This window comes from Schistocerca cancellata, chromosome 5, assembly GCF_023864275.1.
Source record: "Schistocerca cancellata isolate TAMUIC-IGC-003103 chromosome 5, iqSchCanc2.1, whole genome shotgun sequence".
In the NCBI taxonomy this organism is placed as follows: Eukaryota; Metazoa; Arthropoda; class Insecta; order Orthoptera; family Acrididae; genus Schistocerca; species Schistocerca cancellata.
Genome location: NC_064630.1, coordinates 701065352 through 701087622, shown reverse-complemented (window position 1 = coordinate 701087622; position 22271 = coordinate 701065352). Strand labels below are relative to the sequence as shown.

The window sequence follows — 22271 nt, the reverse complement described above, 5'->3', positions numbered from 1 at the left end:
ATCTAGTCTTCAGCATTCTTCTGTAGCACCACATTTCGAAAGCTTCTATTCTCTTCTTGTCCAAACTATTTACCGTCCAGGTTTCACTTCCATACATGGCTACACTCCATACAAATACTTTCAGAAATGACTTCCTGACACTTAAACCTATACTCGATGTTAACAAATTTCTCTTCTTCAGAAATGCTTTCCTTGCCATTGCCAGTCTACATTTTATATCTTCTGTACTTCGACCATCATCAGTTATTTTGCTCCCCAAATAGCAAAACTCCTTTACTACTTTAAGTTTCTCATTTCCTAATCTAATACCCTCAACATCACCCGACTTAACTCGACTACATTCCATTATCCTCGATTTGCTTTTGTTGATGTTCATCTTATATCCTCCCTTCAAGACACCATCCATTCCGTTCAACTGCTCTTCCAAGTCCTTTCCTATCGCTGACAGAATTACAATGTCATCGGCGAACCTCAAAGTTTTTATTTCTTCTCCATGGATTTTAATACCTACGCCGAATTTTTCTTTTGTTTCCTTTACTGCTTGCTCAATATACAGATTGAATAACATCGGGGAGAGGCTACAACCCTGTCTTACTCCCTTCCCAACCACTGCTTCCCTTTCATGTCCCTCGACTCTTATAACTGCCATCTGGTTTCTGTGCAAATTGTAAATAGCCTTTCGCTCCCTATATTTTACCCCTGCCACCTTTAGAATTTGAAAGAGAGTATTCCAGTCAACATTGTCAAAAGCTTTCTCTAGGTCTACAAATGCGAGAAACGTAGGTTTGCCTTTCCTTAATCTTTCTTCTAAGATAAGTCATAAGGTCAGTATTGCCTCACGTGTTCCAGTATTTCTACGGAATCCAAACTGATCTTCCTCGAGGTCGGCTTCTACTAGTTTTTCCATTTGTCTGTAAAGAATTCATGTTAGTATTTTGCAGCTGTGGCTTATTAAACTGATAGTTCGGTAATTTTCACATCTGTCAACACCTGCTTTCTTTGGGATTGGAATTATTATATTCTTCTTGAAGTCTGAGGGTATTTCGCCTGTTTCATACATCTTGCTCACCAGATGGTAGAGTTTTGTCAGGACTGGCTCTCCCAAGGCCGTCAGTAGTTCTAATGGAATGTTGTCTACTCCGGGGGCCTTGTTTCGACTCAGGTCTTTCAGTGCTCTGTCAAACTCTTCACGCAGTATCGTATCTCCCATTTCATCTTCATCTACATCCTCTTCCATTTCCATAATATTGTCCTCAAGTACATTGCCCTTGTATAGACCCTCTATATACTCCATCCACCTTTCTGCTTTCCCTTCTTTGGTTAGAACTGGGTTTCCATATGGGCTCTTGATGTTCATACAAGTGGTTCTCTTATCTCCAAAGGTCTTTAACTTTCCTGTAGGCAGTATCTATCTTACCCCTAGTGAGATAAGCCTCTACATCCTTACATTTGTCCTCTAGCCATCCCTGCTTAGCTGTTTTGCACTTCCTGTTGATCTCATTTTTGAGACGTTTGTATTCCATTTTGCCTGCTTCATTTACTGCATTTTTATATTTTCTCCTTTCATCAATTAAATTCAATATTTCTTCTGTTACCCAAGGATTTCTACTAGCCCTCGTCTTTTTACCTACTTGATCCTCTGCTGCCTTCACTACTTCATCCCTCAAAGCTACCCATTCTTCTTCTACTGTATTTCTTTCCCCCATTCCTGTCAATTGTTCCCTTACGCTCTCGCTGAAACTCTGTACAACCTCTGGTTTAGTCAGTTTATCCAAGTCCCATCTCCTTATATTCCCACCTTTTAGCAGTTTCTTCAGTTTTAATCTACAGTTCATAACCAATAGATTGTGGTCAGGGTCCACATCTGCCCCTGGAAATGTCTTACAATTTAAAACCTGCTTCCTAAATCTCTGTCTTACCATTATATAATCTATCTTAAATCTGTCAGTATCTCCAGGCTTCTTCCATGTATACAACCTTCTTTTATGATTCTTGAACCAAGTGTTAGCTATGATTAAGTTGTGCTCTGTGCAAAATTCTACCAGGCAGCTTCCTCTTTCATTTCTTACCCCCAATCCATATTCACCTACTACGTTTCCTTCTCTCCCTTTTTCCTACTACCGAATTCCAGTCACCCATGACTATTAAATTTTCATCTCCCTTCACTACCTAAATAATTTCTTTTATTTCATCATACATTTCTTCAATTTCTTTGTCATCTGCAGAGCTAGTTGGCATATAAACTTGTACTACTATAGTAGGTGTGGGCTTCGTATCTATCTTGGCCACAATAATGCATTCATTATGCTGTTTGTAGTAGCTTACCTGCATTCCTATTTTCCTATTTATTATTAAAGCTACTCCTGCATTACCCCTATTTGACTTTGTGTTTATAACCCTGTATTCACCTGACCAGAAGTCTTGTTTCTCCTGCCAACGAACTTCACTAATTCCCATTATATCTAACTTTAACCTATCCATTTCCCTTTTTAAATTTTCTAACCTACCTACCCGATTAAGGGATCTGACATTCCATGCTCCGATCCATAGAACGCCAGTTTTCTTTCTCCTGATAACGACATCCTCTTTTGTAGTCCCCGTCCGGAGATCCAGATGGGGGACTATTTTACCTCTGGAATATTTTACCCGAGAGGACGCCATCATCATTTAATCATACAGTAAAGCTGCATGCTCTCGGGAAAAATTACGGCTGTAGTTTCCCCTTGCTTTCAGCCGTTCGCAGTACCAGCACAGCAAGGCCATTTTGGTTATTGTTACAAGGCCAGATCAGTCAATCATCCAGACTGTTGCCCTTGCAACTACTGAAAAGGCTGCTGCCCCTTTCCAGGAACCACACGTTTGTCTGGCCTCTCAACAGATACCCCTCCGTTGTGGTTGTACCTACGGTACGGCTATCTGTATCGCTGAGGCACGCAAGCCTCCCCACCAATGGCAAGGTCCATGGTTCAATGGGGGGGGGAGGCTTTTTTGAATATGGCTTTATAATGTTTCACATACACAGCAAAATGTCTGTTTTTGTTATATTTCAATTCATTATGTAGTTGCCTCTTTCTGGCACTAGAAATTTTTATACCCTGAGTTATCCATTTAATCTTCCTAGTCGTCGTGTTACGTTTGGCTTTAAGTGGAATTAGGTTTTTTTCATTGAAGTTCCTTTTCATGTGGCTTTTGTTACATGAAATTTTTTTATAGAGTTTTGGTAGTTCAATGAATAATGCAGAGTGGTCAGAGATTCCTAAATCTAAGCAAAATTTATTAACATCTTCAAACACATCATTTGTTAAAATATTATCAATACAGATCACTGACTGTGCATTTATTCTAATGGATTGCATGAAGTTTGCTTTGAAGCCAAAGTTTTTTATTAAGTCATTGAATTTGGCACATCATTGCTGTCAGCTATGATATTAATATTGAAATTAGCAGCTATTATAATATTTTTCCTTTTTCTTTCTTAAGATTTTCAAGAAGGCACTTAAATTTCAGCAGGAAAGCTTCAATTGTAGTTTTGTCTGGTACTCTGTAAACAGAAACTACTAAGACATTTAGGTCTCTTAACTCGATACAACAGCTTTCAAATATACATTCTTCATTCAAATGATTAAAATTGTTCCTTACTTCATATTTCGTGTCAGAATGAGTAAGTATGCAAGAACCTCCACGTGATTTCTCTCGTCTACAAAAACTGTTAGCTAATTCGAAATTTTCGATTTTATTAAGAATTTTAATATTACCACATGTAAGCCAATGTTCATTGAGACAGATAACTTTAATATTTTTAAATTCTGAAAGAATAATTTGTAAGTCATGAAGTTTATGATTTTTGTTGGAAAGTCAGCACTGAGACCGTTTATATTCAAGTGCATTATACGTGGACACTCTTTTTTATTTATGGGTTCAGGCATAGGCCTACTCTTTCTTGGGTACTGTTTCGGTCTCGCCGTTTTTGTTAGCAGTCAGTTCTATCACGTAATTTGAAGGTTCTTTTGGGAGGTTCAAATCCAGCTATGGGTTACACTTTATCAAATTAACCTTCAAAAATTAGCTCTCAGACCACATTCTGTTTAACTTTGATTATTCCAATTAACATTAGAAAAATAGATAACATGAAAATAACACAATAAATTCCTTAACATCATCAGATGAGTAGTTTGGTAAATCAAGCAGTATTATAGATGCCATCAAAGTTGAATAAACTTAAAAAAAAATTATATAATGTTTCCCCACTTAGAGGATTATTAATCAGTGTTATTTTCGATGGTTCTTCTTGTTGATATCTGGAAAAGTTCCCTCAATCAGACAGGTAATGTTACTCTTCTGTTCCAAATTTCAAATGTTCTGTGTGAACCTAACATCATTGTTACATGATTGGAAATATCTTTAGTGAATATTTTCAAGCTTTATTTCTCTACTCACTGGATGTACTGGATTTAATAACACATGTAATACCAGACTATTAAATAAGAAAGGTAGTACTATATTCATAGTAATAATATAAAAAGCTCTACTCTGCATATGCTAATGAAGTAAGTTTTCCTTTCTTTTGTCAAAAGTAATCTATCTTTCAAAAAATATACTGAGTGAATAATTATGAATGATTTGAGATAAAATGAAATTTGTATATACAGGGTCAGTCAGGAGGAAAGGTACATGCTTTGAGACGTGATAATATTAGTGATTCTGAACAAAAAACTTCATAGGGGCATATGCCCTATTGTGAATGGTTTCCAAGATAGAACACGTTTAATATCACTTTCGTACGTTTTTCATTAATAACTCAAAAATCGCACACTCCAATGAAAACATGTCTCAGTACACAATTAAACTAAATTAAATTTGCTACAGAAAAAGGTCCTATTTATTTTTTGTCTAGGACTAACAGTTTGCACAGAGAGATCGCAAGAATGTTGAAAATCTTGCACAACGTGCATACGCTGTAGCTTAGGTACTTTTTGTAGGCCAGTTTGAGATAGTTTTCTGACTTGATAGACCACAATCATCCTGTATCAAAATTTTTGTCTCAACTTCCTCTATATTACTGTGGTACATTGTAAACAATGACAATGAATAATAGAGAAAATCATAGAAATGTACATTAAAAGTGTTCTATCTCAGAAACTATTCGGAATAAGGCATATGTCCACATCAAGTTGTTTTGTTCAGAATCAGTAATGCTATCACCCGTCAAAACACGTACCTTTCCTCCTGACTCACCCTGTATATCCTGTCAAATTTTATTCTTGGAGTGTGACACATTCTCAAACTCAGTGAATGACTCATTTACAAAATGGCAACATTATAAACTTGCCTCCACTTCAATGAATTTTTGTGGGGGGGCCTATGGTTGTAATGATACTTATTCATTAATAAGTATTTATTACCATGTAATTACCAATAACTTGTCTATTATAGATAAAAGGCTGCTGTGGAATATGTTTTTATCACACTACTGTGTGGTTTGTGTCATGGAACACACTGACTTAAGTTTTCAAATATTATTCAGGTGGTGCTGCAGGTGGTGGATATTCTCAAGTTATTCCCATGGAAGAATTTAATCTCCATCTGACAGGTGACATTCATGCTGTCACTGCAGCTAATAATCTTTTGGCAGCTCAATTGGATGCAAGAATGTTTCATGAAGCAACGCAGAAGGATGACTCTTTGTACATTCGGCTGGTTCCACGAGTTAAAGGATCACGTGCATTTTCAGAAATTCAGGTACAATTATAGTAATCAGCATACACATAGAAAAAAAGCTTACTTTCTAAGTGTCTGTTTTTATTTTCAGTATCAATTTTTATACAACATACTTTGCAGCACTTGTCACCATTCGCTATATTTACACCATGTTTAGATTTTGTGTGGCAAAATCTACATAAATTCCATACCCATCTTCCAGGGTGACAATTATTGAACTAAATAAATAAATAAATAAATAAAAAATGTAAATTTGTTACAAGCTACAATGTGCACACACTTTATTCAACATGTAAATGTCACTGCAGATATTTGGATTTAGCTTATGACATGTTCGATACGCATCTTGCATGAACCACATTTTGTCAAAATTATGGTCACTTTGGATAATGGGGATGAAATAATCTTCCAAAACCTTCACGTAACATTCGGTAGTCAGTGTACCATCAAGGAATATCGCACCGATTATTCTGTGACTGGACATTGCACACCACACAGTCATCCATTGTGGCTAAAGAAACTTCTCGATCACAAAATGTGGATTCTCAGTCCTCCAAATGTGCCAAATTTGCTTATTGACGAATCCATCCATCCATCATTGACGATGATGTGGCGCAGATGAATAATGAAATTCTGCATGATTTGCTGAAGCGTTGGAACATTGATGATGACAGTGACCTTCTGAATGGCTGTTTTCAGCTCAGCAATAGTTTTGGGGTTATTGCTGTACACCTTGTCTTTAATATAGTCCCACAAAATGGAGTTGCATGTGTTCAGATCCAGAGAATATTGCGGCCAATTGAGATCAGTGGCCTCTGGGCAACCCAGAGCCAGAAAGCGGTCGCCAAAGTGTTCCTCCACGACATCGAACACACTCCTGCTTTGATGTGTCGAGCTCCATCTTGCATGAACCACATCTTGTCAAAATTATGGTCACTTTGGATAATAGGGATGCAATAATCTTCCAAAACCTTCACGTACCATTCGATAGTCAGCATACCATCAAGGAATATCTCACCGATTATTCTGTGACTGGACATTGCACACCACACAGTCATCCATTGAGGCTAAAGAGACTTCTCGATCACAAAATGTGGATTCTCAGTCCTCCAAACGTGCCAATTTTGCTTATTGACGAACCCATCCAAATGAAAGTGGGCTTCATCGATAAACCATGCGTGCATGCACATACTAATCCCCATCATGCCCCACAGCTAACCATGCAGTTTGAACGTCCTAATGCAAACTGTTCAGAAGTTATCGAGAGCTTATTTCAGATAGTTCAATAATTGTCTCCCTGTATTTAATATGTGGATAGCGCATGCAAAAAAATGTTTTTAGTGTGCTTTTATCTAATATCAGATTTCTCTGATTTTGCCATCTTGGTTGTTAAAAGAAAGAAAAAGTAATATTTTTCTTAAGTTGTCATGGAATGTTCGCCATTGAAATTGTAATCCCAGTCCTTCATATGATGTATTGTGTGTCTTATTTCCTGTAGTACGTACCACTGGATATTGTTGAGCTTTCTCATAACTCCTTAAAATGGTAAAGTGCACAATTGTTTGTTATGTTGTTCCTCTATCTCTTCCAGTAGTCCAGCTTGGTAAGTGGCCAGTCAGAGTACAAGAACATGTTGAACAACCATTTTGAGTTACTCTTCCTTAGTGTTCTTTTAATGCATCTCACTCTGGCTTTGGACTTCTCCACAACTACCTTAGATTTGGTTCCAAGTAAAATCACTCAGGCTGGATCTACCTAGGTATTTGAAATTTGTTACCAATTCAATTAGTTGCTCAGCAGTTACACCATCTTGGGTCCTTCTGTGTATTTACAGATATTGTATTATACAGAGTGATTCAGCTAAGCTGTTCACCTCAAATATTTCTGCAATCATTTAGGAATAGTAGTTCTATTTTCACACAAATTAATTGTAAAAAAATCCTCACCAAGTGACATATAATCTTTTGCTGCAGCTATATTCATTACGAGATATTGGCATCAACTTTTTGTTTCCTGCTGGAACTGTAGTAATTTCTGCTGGCGGTGTCGTAGTTCTCAAAAGAGATGAAAAACCAACAGAGCGTTACTGTAATTGTAATTAATATTTATTATTAGTTGGAAAAAATATAAATTAATTAATATGCTGATTTATTTATTGCAGCTGAGAAGGCTGCAGAGACTGGGAATTTCAAAGACTGACCCCGATTCCTTAACACCCGAAGAAATAAGGAAATTTGTTCGGCTGGATATAGATCCTGAGACAGTAACGTGGACTAGAGGTTTGTAATTTTTTTTGCGAAATACATATTGCTTAAGATAATGTATAAAATGGTGATATATTTTTTGCTGTTAATATTGCTCTCAAGATTGATTTGAAATTATGAGAAGATATTTCACCAATTCCATTATTTATAACTTGTTTTTATTGTGTTCCAGTTATTGACACAAATGACAGATTCCTGAGAAAAATTACAGTAGGTCAAGCACCAACAGAAAAGGGGCACACTCGGCAAACCGGTTTCTGCATATCTGTGGCGAGCGAAATAATGGCTATACTTGCTCTTGCCACTGATTTGGAGGATATGAAGCAAAGAATAAGTAGAATTGTTGTTGGTCTTGACAAACAAGGCAATCCTGTGACTGCTGATGATCTGGTATTGAAATTGTTTTGTGTGTTTCAGTACTCAGTTTTGTAACATACATTTATAATTAGTCTTGTGGAATTATGCTGAGAAAAATTGATTATTTGCTGCTTGCAAACTGTATTTAAAGACTAAAAAAAGGTTACTTTCTAGGTTTTTAGTCTATTTATGGTATTTACTTTGATCATTATTTTAATAACTGGTGCAGCAAATTGTAATATTGGATGTTTTCACTGAAGAATTTGCAGAAGATAGCTTAGACAGTAGTTGTAATAAACTGACTGTGTACATCATTATAGTACAAGTACAAATAAAATATATATCTCATAATCAATCAATGTAATTTATAGTTGACTGATGTATATAATTGTAGGGAGCAACTGGCGCGATGACAATTCTTATGAAAGATGCCATACATCCAACACTCATGCAGACACTCGAAGGAACACCTGTATTAGTTCATGCTGGCCCATTTGCTAATATTGCACATGGCTGTTCATCAGTAGTAGCTGATAAAATAGCTCTCAAGCTTGTAGGTCCTAATGGCTATGTTGTTACTGAAGCAGGCTTTGGGTCAGATATTGGTAAGGGCAGTACAAAAATATTGTTTTTATGAAATACCATAATTTGTTGTCATATTAATGTGTCAACTGAATACTTCAGGTATGGAAAAATTCTTCAACATAAAATGCAGATCGTCCAGAGATGTTCCTAATGCAGCTGTGCTAGTCACATCAGTAAGAGCTCTCAAGATGCACGGAGGAGGACCAACTGTAACTCCTGGAATACCACTTGACAAAGTTTATGTTGAGGTAAGTACTGTGGCAGTAAATTACCTTCTTACCTATGACCTTAGATATTGACATTCTGCACTTGTTTGGAGAAAATAAAAATGATAAAAGTCCAAAAAATTATAAGTATGCAGCTTGCGTGCTAATGATTTACTACTGGTCAAAATTCAGTTTATGACAGTTCATATCCTGTTTTTACAACCACTTAAAAAAAAGAGGTGGTCAGGGTGAATAGTATTTAGCTCAAATGAATCCCCACTCATACCATAGTTTAGTAGCAGACAGAGTTCATGTATGATTGAAAAACCCTGTAATAATTTAATGGAACATTGGACATGTGAGCCAGTTGATGCACCCTTCCTTCTTTTGATTATAAAAACTGAATCAAGTAAGTAAAAAGTATAATACTGTAAATTACTAGACCCTCCCATGCATGAATAGTACATTTGGCACAAATAATATTGATGCATTGGATGTTGCAATTAAAATCTTTAGTGATTTTTGGCTAGAAAGAATTTTAGATAGCAAATTTTAAAATGTATCCATATGAAGTCAAATGCTGTTATAGAATCAGTCCACTTAATTATATTATATAATATTATATGTGATATATATTTATATGGCGACATAAATTATAATTTTGAATGCCTCTCAAAAGACTGACAAGACTGAAATATATCTAATAAACCCGTGAAACCTTTAATGTGTGTACCATATAAATAAATTGTAGTACACAGGTAAAATTTAGTTTCTTTTCTTTAATTGACAGTGGATTTATACCAGTTTCATTTCGTTTTATCATACACATTATGTTATGTTGAAGATTTTTATTTATGTATGTACAACATTTGTACAGAAATGGATTGTGATGGAATGCCCTTGTGTGTTAAAAAAATCTGCAGTGGAGACTCAGGAGGGCAGATCTTTATGAAATAGCAGTAACTAATTAAATAAAGAAAAAATATGGAGAGCTTTGATTGCAAGTGATTTCAAAAGCCTTGTTGGGAAATATTGTAGAGCCTTATTATACGTTTTTTTAGTGACTCGCTCTTCAGAATAGTATTTATTATTCATTCTAGTTTCTGTGCTACAAGTAAATCCATACTTCTCAGTTGTAGGTTTCATGGACAGCACATAACTTTGTTGTTATTGGCTGGATTTTTCGGTCCTCTTGTTTTACATCTCTGTGTATAAATATATATTTCCTTCAAAAAAGGTATTGGAACAGATGTGTTCATTTTCATTTGATAAAGTTTGTTGGAGAGACAGGCATACAAATTTAAGAGATTGTGAAGTTAGGTGCCTGAAGGTGAAGCCTTCGAGCTTCAAAACTGGTTATCAAAAAAATGTGGCAATTGGGGAGCTTTTTAGCTTGTTTTCTTTTGCATATTTTTGATCTTTGCTTGTTTTCTTCTTCTGTCTTTATTTGATCTTTCAACAAATGATTTTTTTCTATTTAGAAGTAGCATCTTTTTTCCGCTGGTGAAGGAGAGTGCTTCTCTGATTTAAGATGTTTGTTGATGTTATTTTTCTTTTTGCACATAATTATTTGATTACAAAATATGCAGAATATTGATTTCAAACTTTTGTGGGCATTCATAGCCATGTGGCACATCTTTGGCAACACTACAGATAGAATTGACAAGGTACTTCATGGATAAGTAAAACAAAAAAAGAAGCAATAAAAAAAACTCTTTCTTCACACATTAGGCAAAAACTTTTGTTTGGCCAAAATTTGTTGATAGGTTTTACCCATCTCCCTCTCACAGGGCAGCCATCATGCACACGTGCTCTCCATTTCTGTGAGAATAGAACTGATACGTGGTCACAGGCTTCACTAATCCCTTCAGGTGTTGTGAGGGTCATAACTGAACTCCAAGATGGGTAAGTCTCTTCACTCATTTCAAATGAAGAAAGGGAAACAATTAGCAATGAACTACACAAAGCATTTGGTAATGGTTACTGTTTGGTAATGGCCACCAATTGGTGGCTGACATTGACTGTGTTGGAAATGAGGTAGTTCAGACCTGACCTGTACTTATATTTGATGCAACCACAATTCAGAAACACCCGTCACCATCATGTCTTGAACTTCTTAACTTTATTTAGCGGACAAAGACATGCATTTCTTTGTTCTAAGGTACTGTGTGTGTATTGTGCATATTGAACTGGGGACCTAGAAATGATGGAGAGGCTTCACCCTGCCTTAGTCCTCAGTGGTTCACAACCCCACAACAGGCTATAGCAGTCCACCCACCCCACTGCCACCCCACACCAAACCCAGGGTTATTGTGCGGTTCGGCCCCCAGTGGACCCCCCCCCCCCCCTTCCTCCCTTGGGAACGTCTCGTACCAGATGAGTGCAATCCCAAATGTCTGCATGGTAGAGTAATTATGGTGTACGCTTACGTGGAGGCAGTGTTTGTGCAGCAATTGCTGACACAGTGTAACTCAGGCAGAATAAGGAAAACCAGCCCACATTCACTGAGGCAGATGGAAAACTGCCTTAAAAACCATCCATAGGCTGTCCGTCACACTGGACCTGACACTAATCCACCTGAAGGATTCGTGCTGGGGAGCACCACCCCTTCCCACTTGGTAAGCAGTGTGTTAGACCGCACGGTTAGCGGTTAGCTCGGCAGGCTTATTCTGAGGTGCTTCAGCTGCTCACAATTGCCATGGCTCCAGGGTGTTGAGAGCACTTATATGTCATAGTGGTCATGTACTTTTTATTTTGTAAACATTTTCTTACAAACATAATCTTCCCATACTGGGCTTCACCAGATGGTGTCCAATACCAGTAATTGAAAATTGATTATTTTTTGATACATCCTGTATATGCAGAAAATAAAGCTATTCCAAACTATGATAAAATAGTTCATCCAGATACAATTTGCTTTGAAATAGCCTTTATTAAGTAATTTCATGGTGGATGTTAGAGATTGAATAAAGTAGCGTGCTGTGATGACATTTAAATTCTTTCATGTGTAAATCTCTTGAATTTTAGTAGCGCGCAACAACCACTTTTTATCCTGTGGGTAAAAACAGAGTTCTCTATACTATATGTATGAATACAGGCCTTTGACAAAGCATGTGCATTATGGTAAACACTGGTCTGCTGATTTTTAAGTCAAAACAGAGCATGTAGAAGTAGGAGTAGACTGTACAGGATTTCACTAACTGCATGATCTCTCCCATCTACTTTTAAAAATGGTATGCAAATTATTTACTTCACTTTTCATAAACAAGTTTGTAGATATAGTCATGGACTATGTTTCCAAAGCCAGTTTAGAAAATGTGAAGATTTTCAAGCCTATAAAATGTTGAAAAACAACCTGCACCACAATGTAATGTCCCACCAAAACAGCTGTAGCTGAAGCGAAAGTGAGAAATCAATGCTTACAATGTTTTAATACAGATCTTGTAGTATTTTTGAAGAAAGTGGTATTATAAGTTAATCACTACATTTCAGGAAAATCTTGACTTGCTGAGAAAAGGTCTGCCAAATCTGCAGAAGCACATTAGTAATGGTCGTAAACATGGTGTTCCAGTTGTCGTTGCAATAAACACTTTTGCGTGAGTATTTTTGTGTGTTATATAAATTATTATTATGATTTTTTTAAATGTAGGTGTAGAATATACGTGTCTGTACTACTTCGGATTTGCTTTCCAAGTCATGTCTGCATTACGCATAAACATAAATCATACATATATGCTAAATGTATTTTTTTATTGATTCTTTGAAAGATTTCTATTGAAATGGCGGAAACAAGTCAATTTACGGGCCATGTAAGCACAATTTTTATGTGTGAATATGTATAGGTTATTTATAGAACAATAAATACTAATGTGCCTTAAATTTTTTTAAAAAATGAGCATACTAGTCTTCATCACTACTCATTACTTGTGAAACAAAGATGTAACAACAAAGTAAGCATATTTTTGTACTGTTCTAACTGTTTTCAAATATTAAACTGTGGAGTGTAAGGATTGCCCAGGAAAAAGATTTTAAAATTTGCTTTGCTATCTGTGAGAATTTAATGGTACTGAGCAAATTATCAAAAACTTTTCTGGACACACATTGAACTCTACATCGACAGCTATACTCCTCAAGTCACCATAAGGTGCGTGCGGAGGGTAACCTGTACTACTACTTGTCATTTCTCCTCCATTTATTGAATGGTATATCGATACGCCAGGTGGGATTACAACCATTTGCAGCTCAGTGACGAGGAAGTGCAATTATAAAAGTAACCTATGCTTACAAGTATAGCAAGTGAAAAATGACTGAACGCCTCCGTGTGAGCCGTAATTTCTTGTATCTTATCTTCATGGTCCTTATGCACGATGTTTGTTGGCAGCATCAGAATAGTTCAGCAGTCAGCTTCAAATATTGGTTCTCTAAATTCTCTCAGTAGTGTTTCCCAAAAAGAACACTGCCTTCCCTCCAGGGATTCCCGTTTAAGTTACTCTCTGTTACACTTAAGTTTTGTTTGAACCTACTGATGACAAATCTAGCAGCTCTCCTCTGAATTGCTTCGATGTCTTTCTTTAATCTGACTGAGTACAGATCCCTAACACTCAAGCAATACTCAAGAGCAGGTCGCACCAGTGTCCTATATGCAGTCTCCTTTACAGGTGAACTACTCTTTCCTAAAATTCTCCCAATTTCCTAAAATTCTCCCAATAAACCAAAGTCGACCATTTGCCTTCCCTACCACAGTTTTCACATGCTCATTCCACTTCATACCGCTTTGCAATGTTACACCAAGATATTTAAATGACTTGACTGTGTCAAGCTGGACACTAGTAACACTGTATCTTAACATTACAGGTTTGTTCTTCCTACTCATCTGCACTTACATTTTTCCACATTTAGGGCAAGCTGCCATTCATTACACCAACTGGAAATTTTGCCTAAGTCATCCTGTATCTTCTTACAGTCACTCAACTTTGACACCTTACCAGATATCACAGCATCATCAGCAAACAATTGCAGACTGCTGCCTACCCTGGCCACCTAATAATTTATGTATATAGAGAACAACAGCAGTCCTATCACTCTCCCCTGGGGCACTCCTGAAGGTACCCTTGTCTCTGATGAACACTCGCTGTTGAGGACAACATACTGGGTTCTATTATTTAAGAAGCTCTGAGATACAGACAGATTAAGTAATGAGTAACATTTTTTTGTTTGTTCTTCTCACACTGTAAGTATGGGCATTATTAGTCTTCTCAAACTGGATTATAATTCTTAAATCATTATTGTTAAATATTTAGAATCTGGGAAGAAATGTTGCAATAATAGAGTACGTAAAGATCGGCAAGTTAAACAATAAAATGAGAAAAAGAAATATTTCCATTGTAGGTCTATATTTTCAACAAACAGAAACAGAAATTATGTACATAGTAATCACAGGAGTAGTAGTTACTGACTCTTCTGGAAAGACACAAAACAAGAGACATCAGGGGGTGGAACCAGTTGGTTAATACAGTATTCTGGAAGTTTGTTGAATGACTCACACTTTAGTTCAGGAGAACACTGTTTGCAGTTTTGACTAGGAATCCCTCAAATATGAATCAGACACTCTGTGTATCATGCTGTTAGTTTGTTCATTAAAAGCACAATGGTCAATTGAGTGGTGGGCAAAAACAGTACTTTAGGCAGATGGGAAAGTCCATGGGCTAGCCAAGTGTTGATGGAAGGTAGCAGCAAAGTTCAATTCACAGTCCAGCAGGAAACCGCATAGCACAGGGTCATCATCAGTAGATACCATGGAGAGCTTGCTGTTAATAGTAGCTGGTTGAGAAGTGAAACTGTGGCAGCCCTAAAATTTGCCACAGGTGTTTTTCTGGATGACCTGGCACATGGATGTATCCGTCTGTGCCACGCTTAGTGGACTCACCAGACATGTGTAATTTTATTGAATGGTATATCGATATGCCAGGTGGGATTACAACCATTTGCAGCTCAGTGACAAGGAAGTGCAATTAGAAAAGTAACCTATGCTCACGTTGGATCTCTGCAAGTACTAGGAGTGCTAGGAACTTTTGATTAAAATCAAATGGACAAAAATTCAGGACACTTCTCAACATGCAATAAGCTAAAACTAACCTAAGACTTTTTCCTGGAAATAAAATATCCATAAATAGACATAGAGTTCAACAGGACAAAGGCCATTTAAAATAATTTTGTCATAAAAAGATTAATGTTCAGAACATTGTTCAAGATGCATATGCTTATAGAGGACGTGCCGTATGTTTCAACCACTGTCTACTAGTGTTTACTGTTATGTTACTAGGCAGATAGAAAAAAAAATAATAATAAAATAAACAGTTCATCAGTAGCTCAGGAAGTATTAGTTGAAGACAATATTATTGCACCTGGGAGTGAGGGCACTTTGGTCAGCTTATCGAGAGTTTTTATCGTGGTGTTTCATGGGAACATGCTGAGCCACTTGATATTATATACACAACTGTCCTGAAAGCAATACCAATGTGATGGGTTTTCCTTTGTCATCGCTGTACTTGTTTACTGTAATGTCACAGCCTGTTTCTGATAATGGCCACAGTTGGCCAAGTGCAATATCATCATGGTTGGGTAGTATGCAAGATACACCTTCTCCAAGATGATGATGTAAAACCACTATACCAGAACAGATTAACTCGACATCTACTACAACTAACAATGAACAATATTTGTGAAGAGAATAAAGAGAACCAATATAGTAAATACAGCTAAATAAACAATGGAGAAAAGAAAAAAAAAAGAACTTGGAACAAAAGAAAATTAAGAGTATCAAGCATATTTGGGAACAGCTATGGAGGAGAAGCCAAAAGTATGTGAAGACCTATTGCAGAAGAATGTACAAATGGCAGGAAACCAGCATAAACAAAACCTAAAACAATGCTAGGAGGCTTGTATGACAGGCTCATGAGAAATCTTTGGACGAATTTGTCCGCATCATTGAACATGAACATGATGTACACAGAAAACAATTATTGGTATTTCAGATAAGGAGACATAAAAACCAACTGGAAAAAGATATAGGTGAAGTGAAAATAATTAAAGATGGTAAATGAGTTAGACATTATCAAGAGTTTGGGTGCAAAAATTGTGATGCTTAGTTTTGATGAAGAAAAAAAAACTGTAAATGTTGATATCATAATAAATGATAAACTACAAAGAAACAAAAAATGAAAGAAAAAATAAATAGGAAAGCTGCAGAAATAGGTGGAATAAATGTTCAGTGGAAAAAAAATGTGCAGGCACTTCCTTTCATCTAGGATTTCTATACCTTATCAAGTTCTGCTTTAGTATGAGATCCCAAACTTAAGGAACATGGTGGAAGCTAACTTTCTATCTTAAAAAACAATTGGCTGTTGAGTGTTGTGCACAAAATCTAGTCAAAATCTTCAACAGTAGATTAACGTTTGTTGCTATCACACTACATCAAAATTATCCAAGTGGATTTAGAAAAGGGAGTATATGTAGTGACAATATTATTGCAATAAAAAATACAGAGAAAGACAAAGAGAATTTTACTTTAAAATGCACATTGCTGTTATAAATTTTGAGAAAGACTTTGATCAAAATAAATTATGGACAATAATAGTGACAGTGGCTGCTCATCAGACTTCATAAGAACAGTCAGAAGTTTATAAAGTGAAACAAAAATAGCAATAACTGCATCAGAAAAAAGGAGAGGGGGAATAAAAATCACTCAAGCTCTGAGAGAGTGATGTTTTCTATGACCCACTTTTAAAAATATTATATCAACAATTTTCATAAAATAATAAATGAAAAGCACCAGTTTGCTTTTGTTCTACAATATTGTAGAACAAAAGCAAACTGGTGCTTTTCATTTATTATTATAATGTTGTTCTACCAAGAATCGACGGAATATACTGTTAATATGATTTTCATAAAAACTGGAAATCAGAGTGTTAGCAAGGAATTAGATTAAAATGTCCATTTAATTTAAGTGCATTACTACCTGCAGGTAACAAATTAATAATATAAGGAAGTGAAGATTATCTTTAGCTAGCAATACATTGTCTAAACCAAATATGTACAGTAACAGTCTAAAAATTTCATTACATAAGATGAAGGAATGGCCTAGCAACTAAATAATTGAAAAGGTGTTACATGTCACATTTTAACTATCTGAACTGTGACTCTGTTTACTAGTATGGTAATGATAGAGATGGAAAAACTGCCTGAATTTCAAGCAATCTGTGGAACACCAAACAGGAAAAGAAACAAATTGAATTTTTCAGCAATGGCAGCAGGTGGAAATAACATATGAGTAGGAGAGATTTAAGAAACCTAAGAAAATTCTGAACTACAACCCATAAGAAAGGTGAGATAGACAGTAAAATGCCACCCTTAAATGTGTGAGAGGAGGGAAGCATTTTAATTAGCACTGAGCTGAGTGAGAAAAAATATGCACTTTCTCTAGTTCTGTCTATAGTTGGACAGTGGTAATAGTGAATTCTCAATCATACCATTGGAGCAATTTAATAGTTTGGTCTTCCACCATTCACAAGTATGAAGATGAGTGAAAACTAGAAAATTTCAGTCACAGTTAATGAAAGTTCACATAATAACTTAGCTGCTCCATATAATGAGATACTCAATTTTGATATCCTCAGGGGTTGTTGCTTCAGGAAGTCCCAGAATTTGGTGTTGCTGTTGTACTAATTTTCAAATAAAACTCAGAGTATAATACTTTTCTTGTCCTATATTGTGACTGATTATCATGTACATTGGTGGAATAAACATTTGGCCATCTGACAGCCTCCGAAACACTCTCGCACAAACAGCTTCTGAAAGACAATAATGCAGACTGACTTCATGGCTTCTACATCTACATCTACATCTATACTCCGCGAGCCACCTTACGGTGTGTGGCGGAGGGTACTTATTGTACCACTATCTGATCCCCCCTTCCCTGTTCCATTCACGAATTGTGCGTGGGAAGGACGACTGCTTGTAAGTCTCCGTATTTGCTCTAATTTCTCGGATCTTTTCGTTGTGATCATTACGCGAGATATATGTGGGCGGTAGTAATATGTTGCCCATCTCTTCCCGGAATGTGCTCTCTCGTAATTTCGATAATAAACCTCTCCGTATTGCGTAACGCCTTTCTTGAAGTGTCCGCCACTGGAGCTTGTTCAGCATCTCCGTAACACTCTCGCGCTGACTAAATGTCCCCATGACGAATCGCGCTGCTTTTCACTGGATCATGTCTATCTCTTCTATTAATCCAACCTGGTAAGGGTCCCATACTGATGAGCAATACTCAAGAATCGGACGAACAAGCATTTTGTAAGCTACTTCTTTCGTCAATGAGTCACATTTTCTTAGAATTCTTCCTATGAATCTCAACCTGGCGCCTGCTTTTCCCACTATTTGTTTTATGTGATCATTCCACTTCAGATCGCTCTGGATAGTAACTCCTAAGTATTTTACGGTCGTTACCGCTTCCAATGATTTACCACCTATGGCATAATCGTACTGGAATGGATTTCTGCCCCTATGTATGCGCATTATATTACATTTATCTACGTTTAGGGAAAGCTGCCAGCTGTCGCACCATGCATTAATCCTCTGCAGGTCTTCCTGGAGTACGTACGAGTCTTCTGATGTTGCTACTTTCTTGTAGACAACCGTGTCATCTGCAAATAGCCTCACGGAGCTACCGATGTTGTCAACTAAGTCATTTATGTATATTGTAAACAATAAAGGTCCTATCACGCTTCCTTGCAGTACTCCCGAAATTACCTCTACATCTGCAGATTTTGAACCGTTAAGAATGACATGTTGTGTTCTTTCTTCTAGGAAATCCTGAATCCAATCACAAACCTGGTCCGATATTCCATAAGCTCGTATTTTTTTCACTAAACGTAAGTGCGGAACCGTATCAAATGCCTTCCTGAAGTCCAGGAATACGGCATCAATCTGCTCGCCAGTGTCTACGGCACTGTGAATTTCTTGGGCAAATAGGGCGAGCTGAGTTTCACATGATCTCTGTTTGCGGAATCCATGTTGGTTATGATGAAGGAGATTTGTATTATCTAAGAACGTCATAATACGAGAACACAAAACATGTTCCATTATTCTACAACAGATTGACGTAAGCGAAATAGGCCTATAATTATTCGCATCTGATTTATGACCCTTCTTGAAAATGGGAACGACCTGTGCTTTCTTCCAGTCGCTAGGTACTTTACGTTCTTCCAGCGATCTACGATAAATTGCTGATAGAAAGGGGGCAAGTTCTTTAGCATAATCACTGTAGAATCTTAAGGGTATCTCGTCTGGTCCGGATGCTTTTCCGCTACTAAGTGATAGCAGTTGTTTTTCAATTCCGATATTGTTTATTTCAATATTTTCCATTTTGGCGTCCGTGCGACGGCTGAAGTCAGGGACCGTGTTACGATTTTCCGCAGTGAAACAGTTTCGGAACACTGAATTCAGTATTTCTGCCTTTCTTCGGTCGTCCTCTGTTTCGGTGCCATCGTGGTCAACGAGTGACTGTAGTCACTTCCTTTTACATAAGACTAAACAATGAAATACATTGTTAAATGTGTGATTTACAAAATAACAATTGCACGTCATTAGATGATTTTAGTTACTTATATAAAAGTATGAGCCACATATTGTCCTACCTGTTCTGATATTCAATTTCTTACTTAATTTCATATAAAATTTCAATGAACTTTAGAGTACAACTTTTTAAATTACATCTTAGTTAATTATAAACAAATCACTTTGAATAAAATATTGTTAACAGTATTTTGGTTTGCTCTCAAGTAGAACTATCATTTTAAATAATCATAATGAATAAACATCGCAGCTTTTCAGAAATAGGGGAGAAGTAAATTTTCAAGAATATGTGGTGCAACATGACTGCACAGTTCACATCACAAAATTTCAAAAATGGTTTATTAACAAATGGCTTACTCCCCTTAGTTGCTAATATAAATCGGGTAACACATTAATGTGAAATTTAATCTGAGATAGTGAACTCATTAGTACTAATTTCTTAAAGGGCAGTTTACTACTGTAACTGGGTAGAAACATAACAGTATAAAGTCCATAAAGTGAAAAATTCAAGCTGACATGAGGAAGAAATTTCAGATAAGGATGGGAAGGTAGCCCCATTTCAACAGCTCGACCAAGGGAACAATAAACATAAATTTTGGGAAGACAGAAGAAGCAGATGCATAATTTATTTAGTGTGTGGCTTACAGATTTATGTTTTACAAGTACATACAAATAAGTTGATACAAGATAAGATAAAATGATATGAATCAGTATGTGTATGCAATTTTTATACTTTTACTGGTGGCTTTTATTCTTACTACAAATGTGTGCATAGTCTACAGGCAATAGCAGAATGTTCCATACGTACAGGTGTGGTGCACGTGTAACATGTAATTAGACTTATTCTATCTGTCTTCTGTACACAATATGCACATCTTCCCCTTTTCTTAGCTGGTGGTTTTAGTGCCCTTCCTTGAACTGGTGCTAATAATGAATTCACTGACTTCTTTACTCCTGCTGTTGCTTTCCCAGATTGATGATGAAAGTCCGATGTCTCATTTTTTATTGGTAGCCAGCATCATCCAAATTATGTATGCATTCATTACACTTAAATTGATCATATTGTAGAAAACCACCAATGGCCAGTGCCTTTGTTTTCTCTTCATACTGTGGCATTGTGTCTTCTGGTCCACGGTATCAACACCACTCTTTGCGGCATTGTATTTTATTATAACTTCAGGCTCCTTTACTTGTGACAATGACACCATTAGTTGGCCTTGAAGAAAGCTAAGGATGGTAACAACTTTGTTTCTCTTAGGAATTTAAGAGGCTATCATCACATCTGATTGAAAACCAAATAATGTTTACTTCATGTGCCTTATGGTGTAATAAAATCGGCTAGCAGTTCACCTTTGTTTTTTTGGATAGTACTATCTAGCTTCAGATCTTCTGACAACAAATAATGAGCTAAATCGAGATGGAAAAACATTAACACAGATGATATTATGTCCAGACTTTTCAAGTTCAACCACCAAGGTTTTTGTGACATTCTCTCCAAGTCACATAGCTCTGGTTTCTTCCTTCTCTCTCAAATACTCTTTCATCTTCCAGCAGCAGCTTTTTGCACTGTTACAAATTGCCCTGAACTTTGTTCCATATCTACCAGGTCTTGGTGGGATGTATTGTCAAAATGGACAGCAACTTCAAAATGTGACCAACTGTTCATCCATGACCATGCACCATCCTTGAATGTAGGCATCCCAAAAGGTAATTTCCCACATCTAAGAAACTTCTCTGAGTGGTTCCAAATTGTCACTTGACCTGTATTCACATCAGGCTGCTGCATTGTCAAAATGCAACACCCTCAGAATAGCATGGAAGTGGTTGTGAGGTGTAATTTCATTGAACAGTGGTTGGCCATTCTCAACACTCAACACTGACTGATTTCTTCATTTCTTGACTTGTAAACACCAACCAGGATCAGAACACCAAGAAACTTTTTGAATTCATGCATATCCATATCCACCCAGTCCTCTTAAACGATTTGACTGTCCTTGTTGGTCCACATACACACTTAGTCAATGAAACAACAACACAAAACAAGATTTTTCATTATCACAGTTTCTAACTGAATAACTTGTAGGTTTCTGGTCTTCTTTCAGTACACCCTTCTTGCCTCACCTACCAGAAATTCCAGCTTGAGGAATATTTCATTCCCATTACAAGAAAAGAATAAGTCACACTTGACAGAATTTGCACTAATTTGTTTTATCCAGCTTTGTAAAGGAATTCTTCATGATCCTCATCTTTGTGTAATTATGAGTTTTCAGTGACATCTACCTCATTATCACCTATCCAACAATTCCCCCTCATCTAATAGTCCTCTTCTCCGTAACATTTTCAGTTTGTAGAACAGACAGCTGTTATAAAATACTGCACCAAAATAAACATGTGCTTTTCACAAGGAGGACTGTTGAACACTAAAAGAATAACAGCACGAGTCAAAAATGGAAAATGACATAACAGATGCTGTGCAGACAGACATCTCGTTGTGTGAAAACTGCTTCTA

At 36.7% G+C, this 22271-nt stretch overlaps 1 protein-coding gene across 3 annotated transcripts in view; it reads left to right on the top strand.

Moving 5' to 3' along the window:
- LOC126187331 (C-1-tetrahydrofolate synthase, cytoplasmic) overlaps positions 1 to 22271 on the top strand; it is a 167606-nt gene that overhangs the window by 102126 nt on the left and 43209 nt on the right. For all 3 annotated transcript variants that reach the window (XM_049928352.1, XM_049928354.1, XM_049928353.1), the window contains exons 11-16: positions 5525 to 5739; positions 7880 to 7997; positions 8155 to 8372; positions 8734 to 8944; positions 9024 to 9172; positions 12623 to 12726. In XM_049928352.1, the coding sequence (XP_049784309.1) occupies positions 5525 to 5739; positions 7880 to 7997; positions 8155 to 8372; positions 8734 to 8944; positions 9024 to 9172; positions 12623 to 12726 (1015 nt within the window). The remainder of the gene's footprint in view (positions 1 to 5524; positions 5740 to 7879; positions 7998 to 8154; positions 8373 to 8733; positions 8945 to 9023; positions 9173 to 12622; positions 12727 to 22271) is intronic.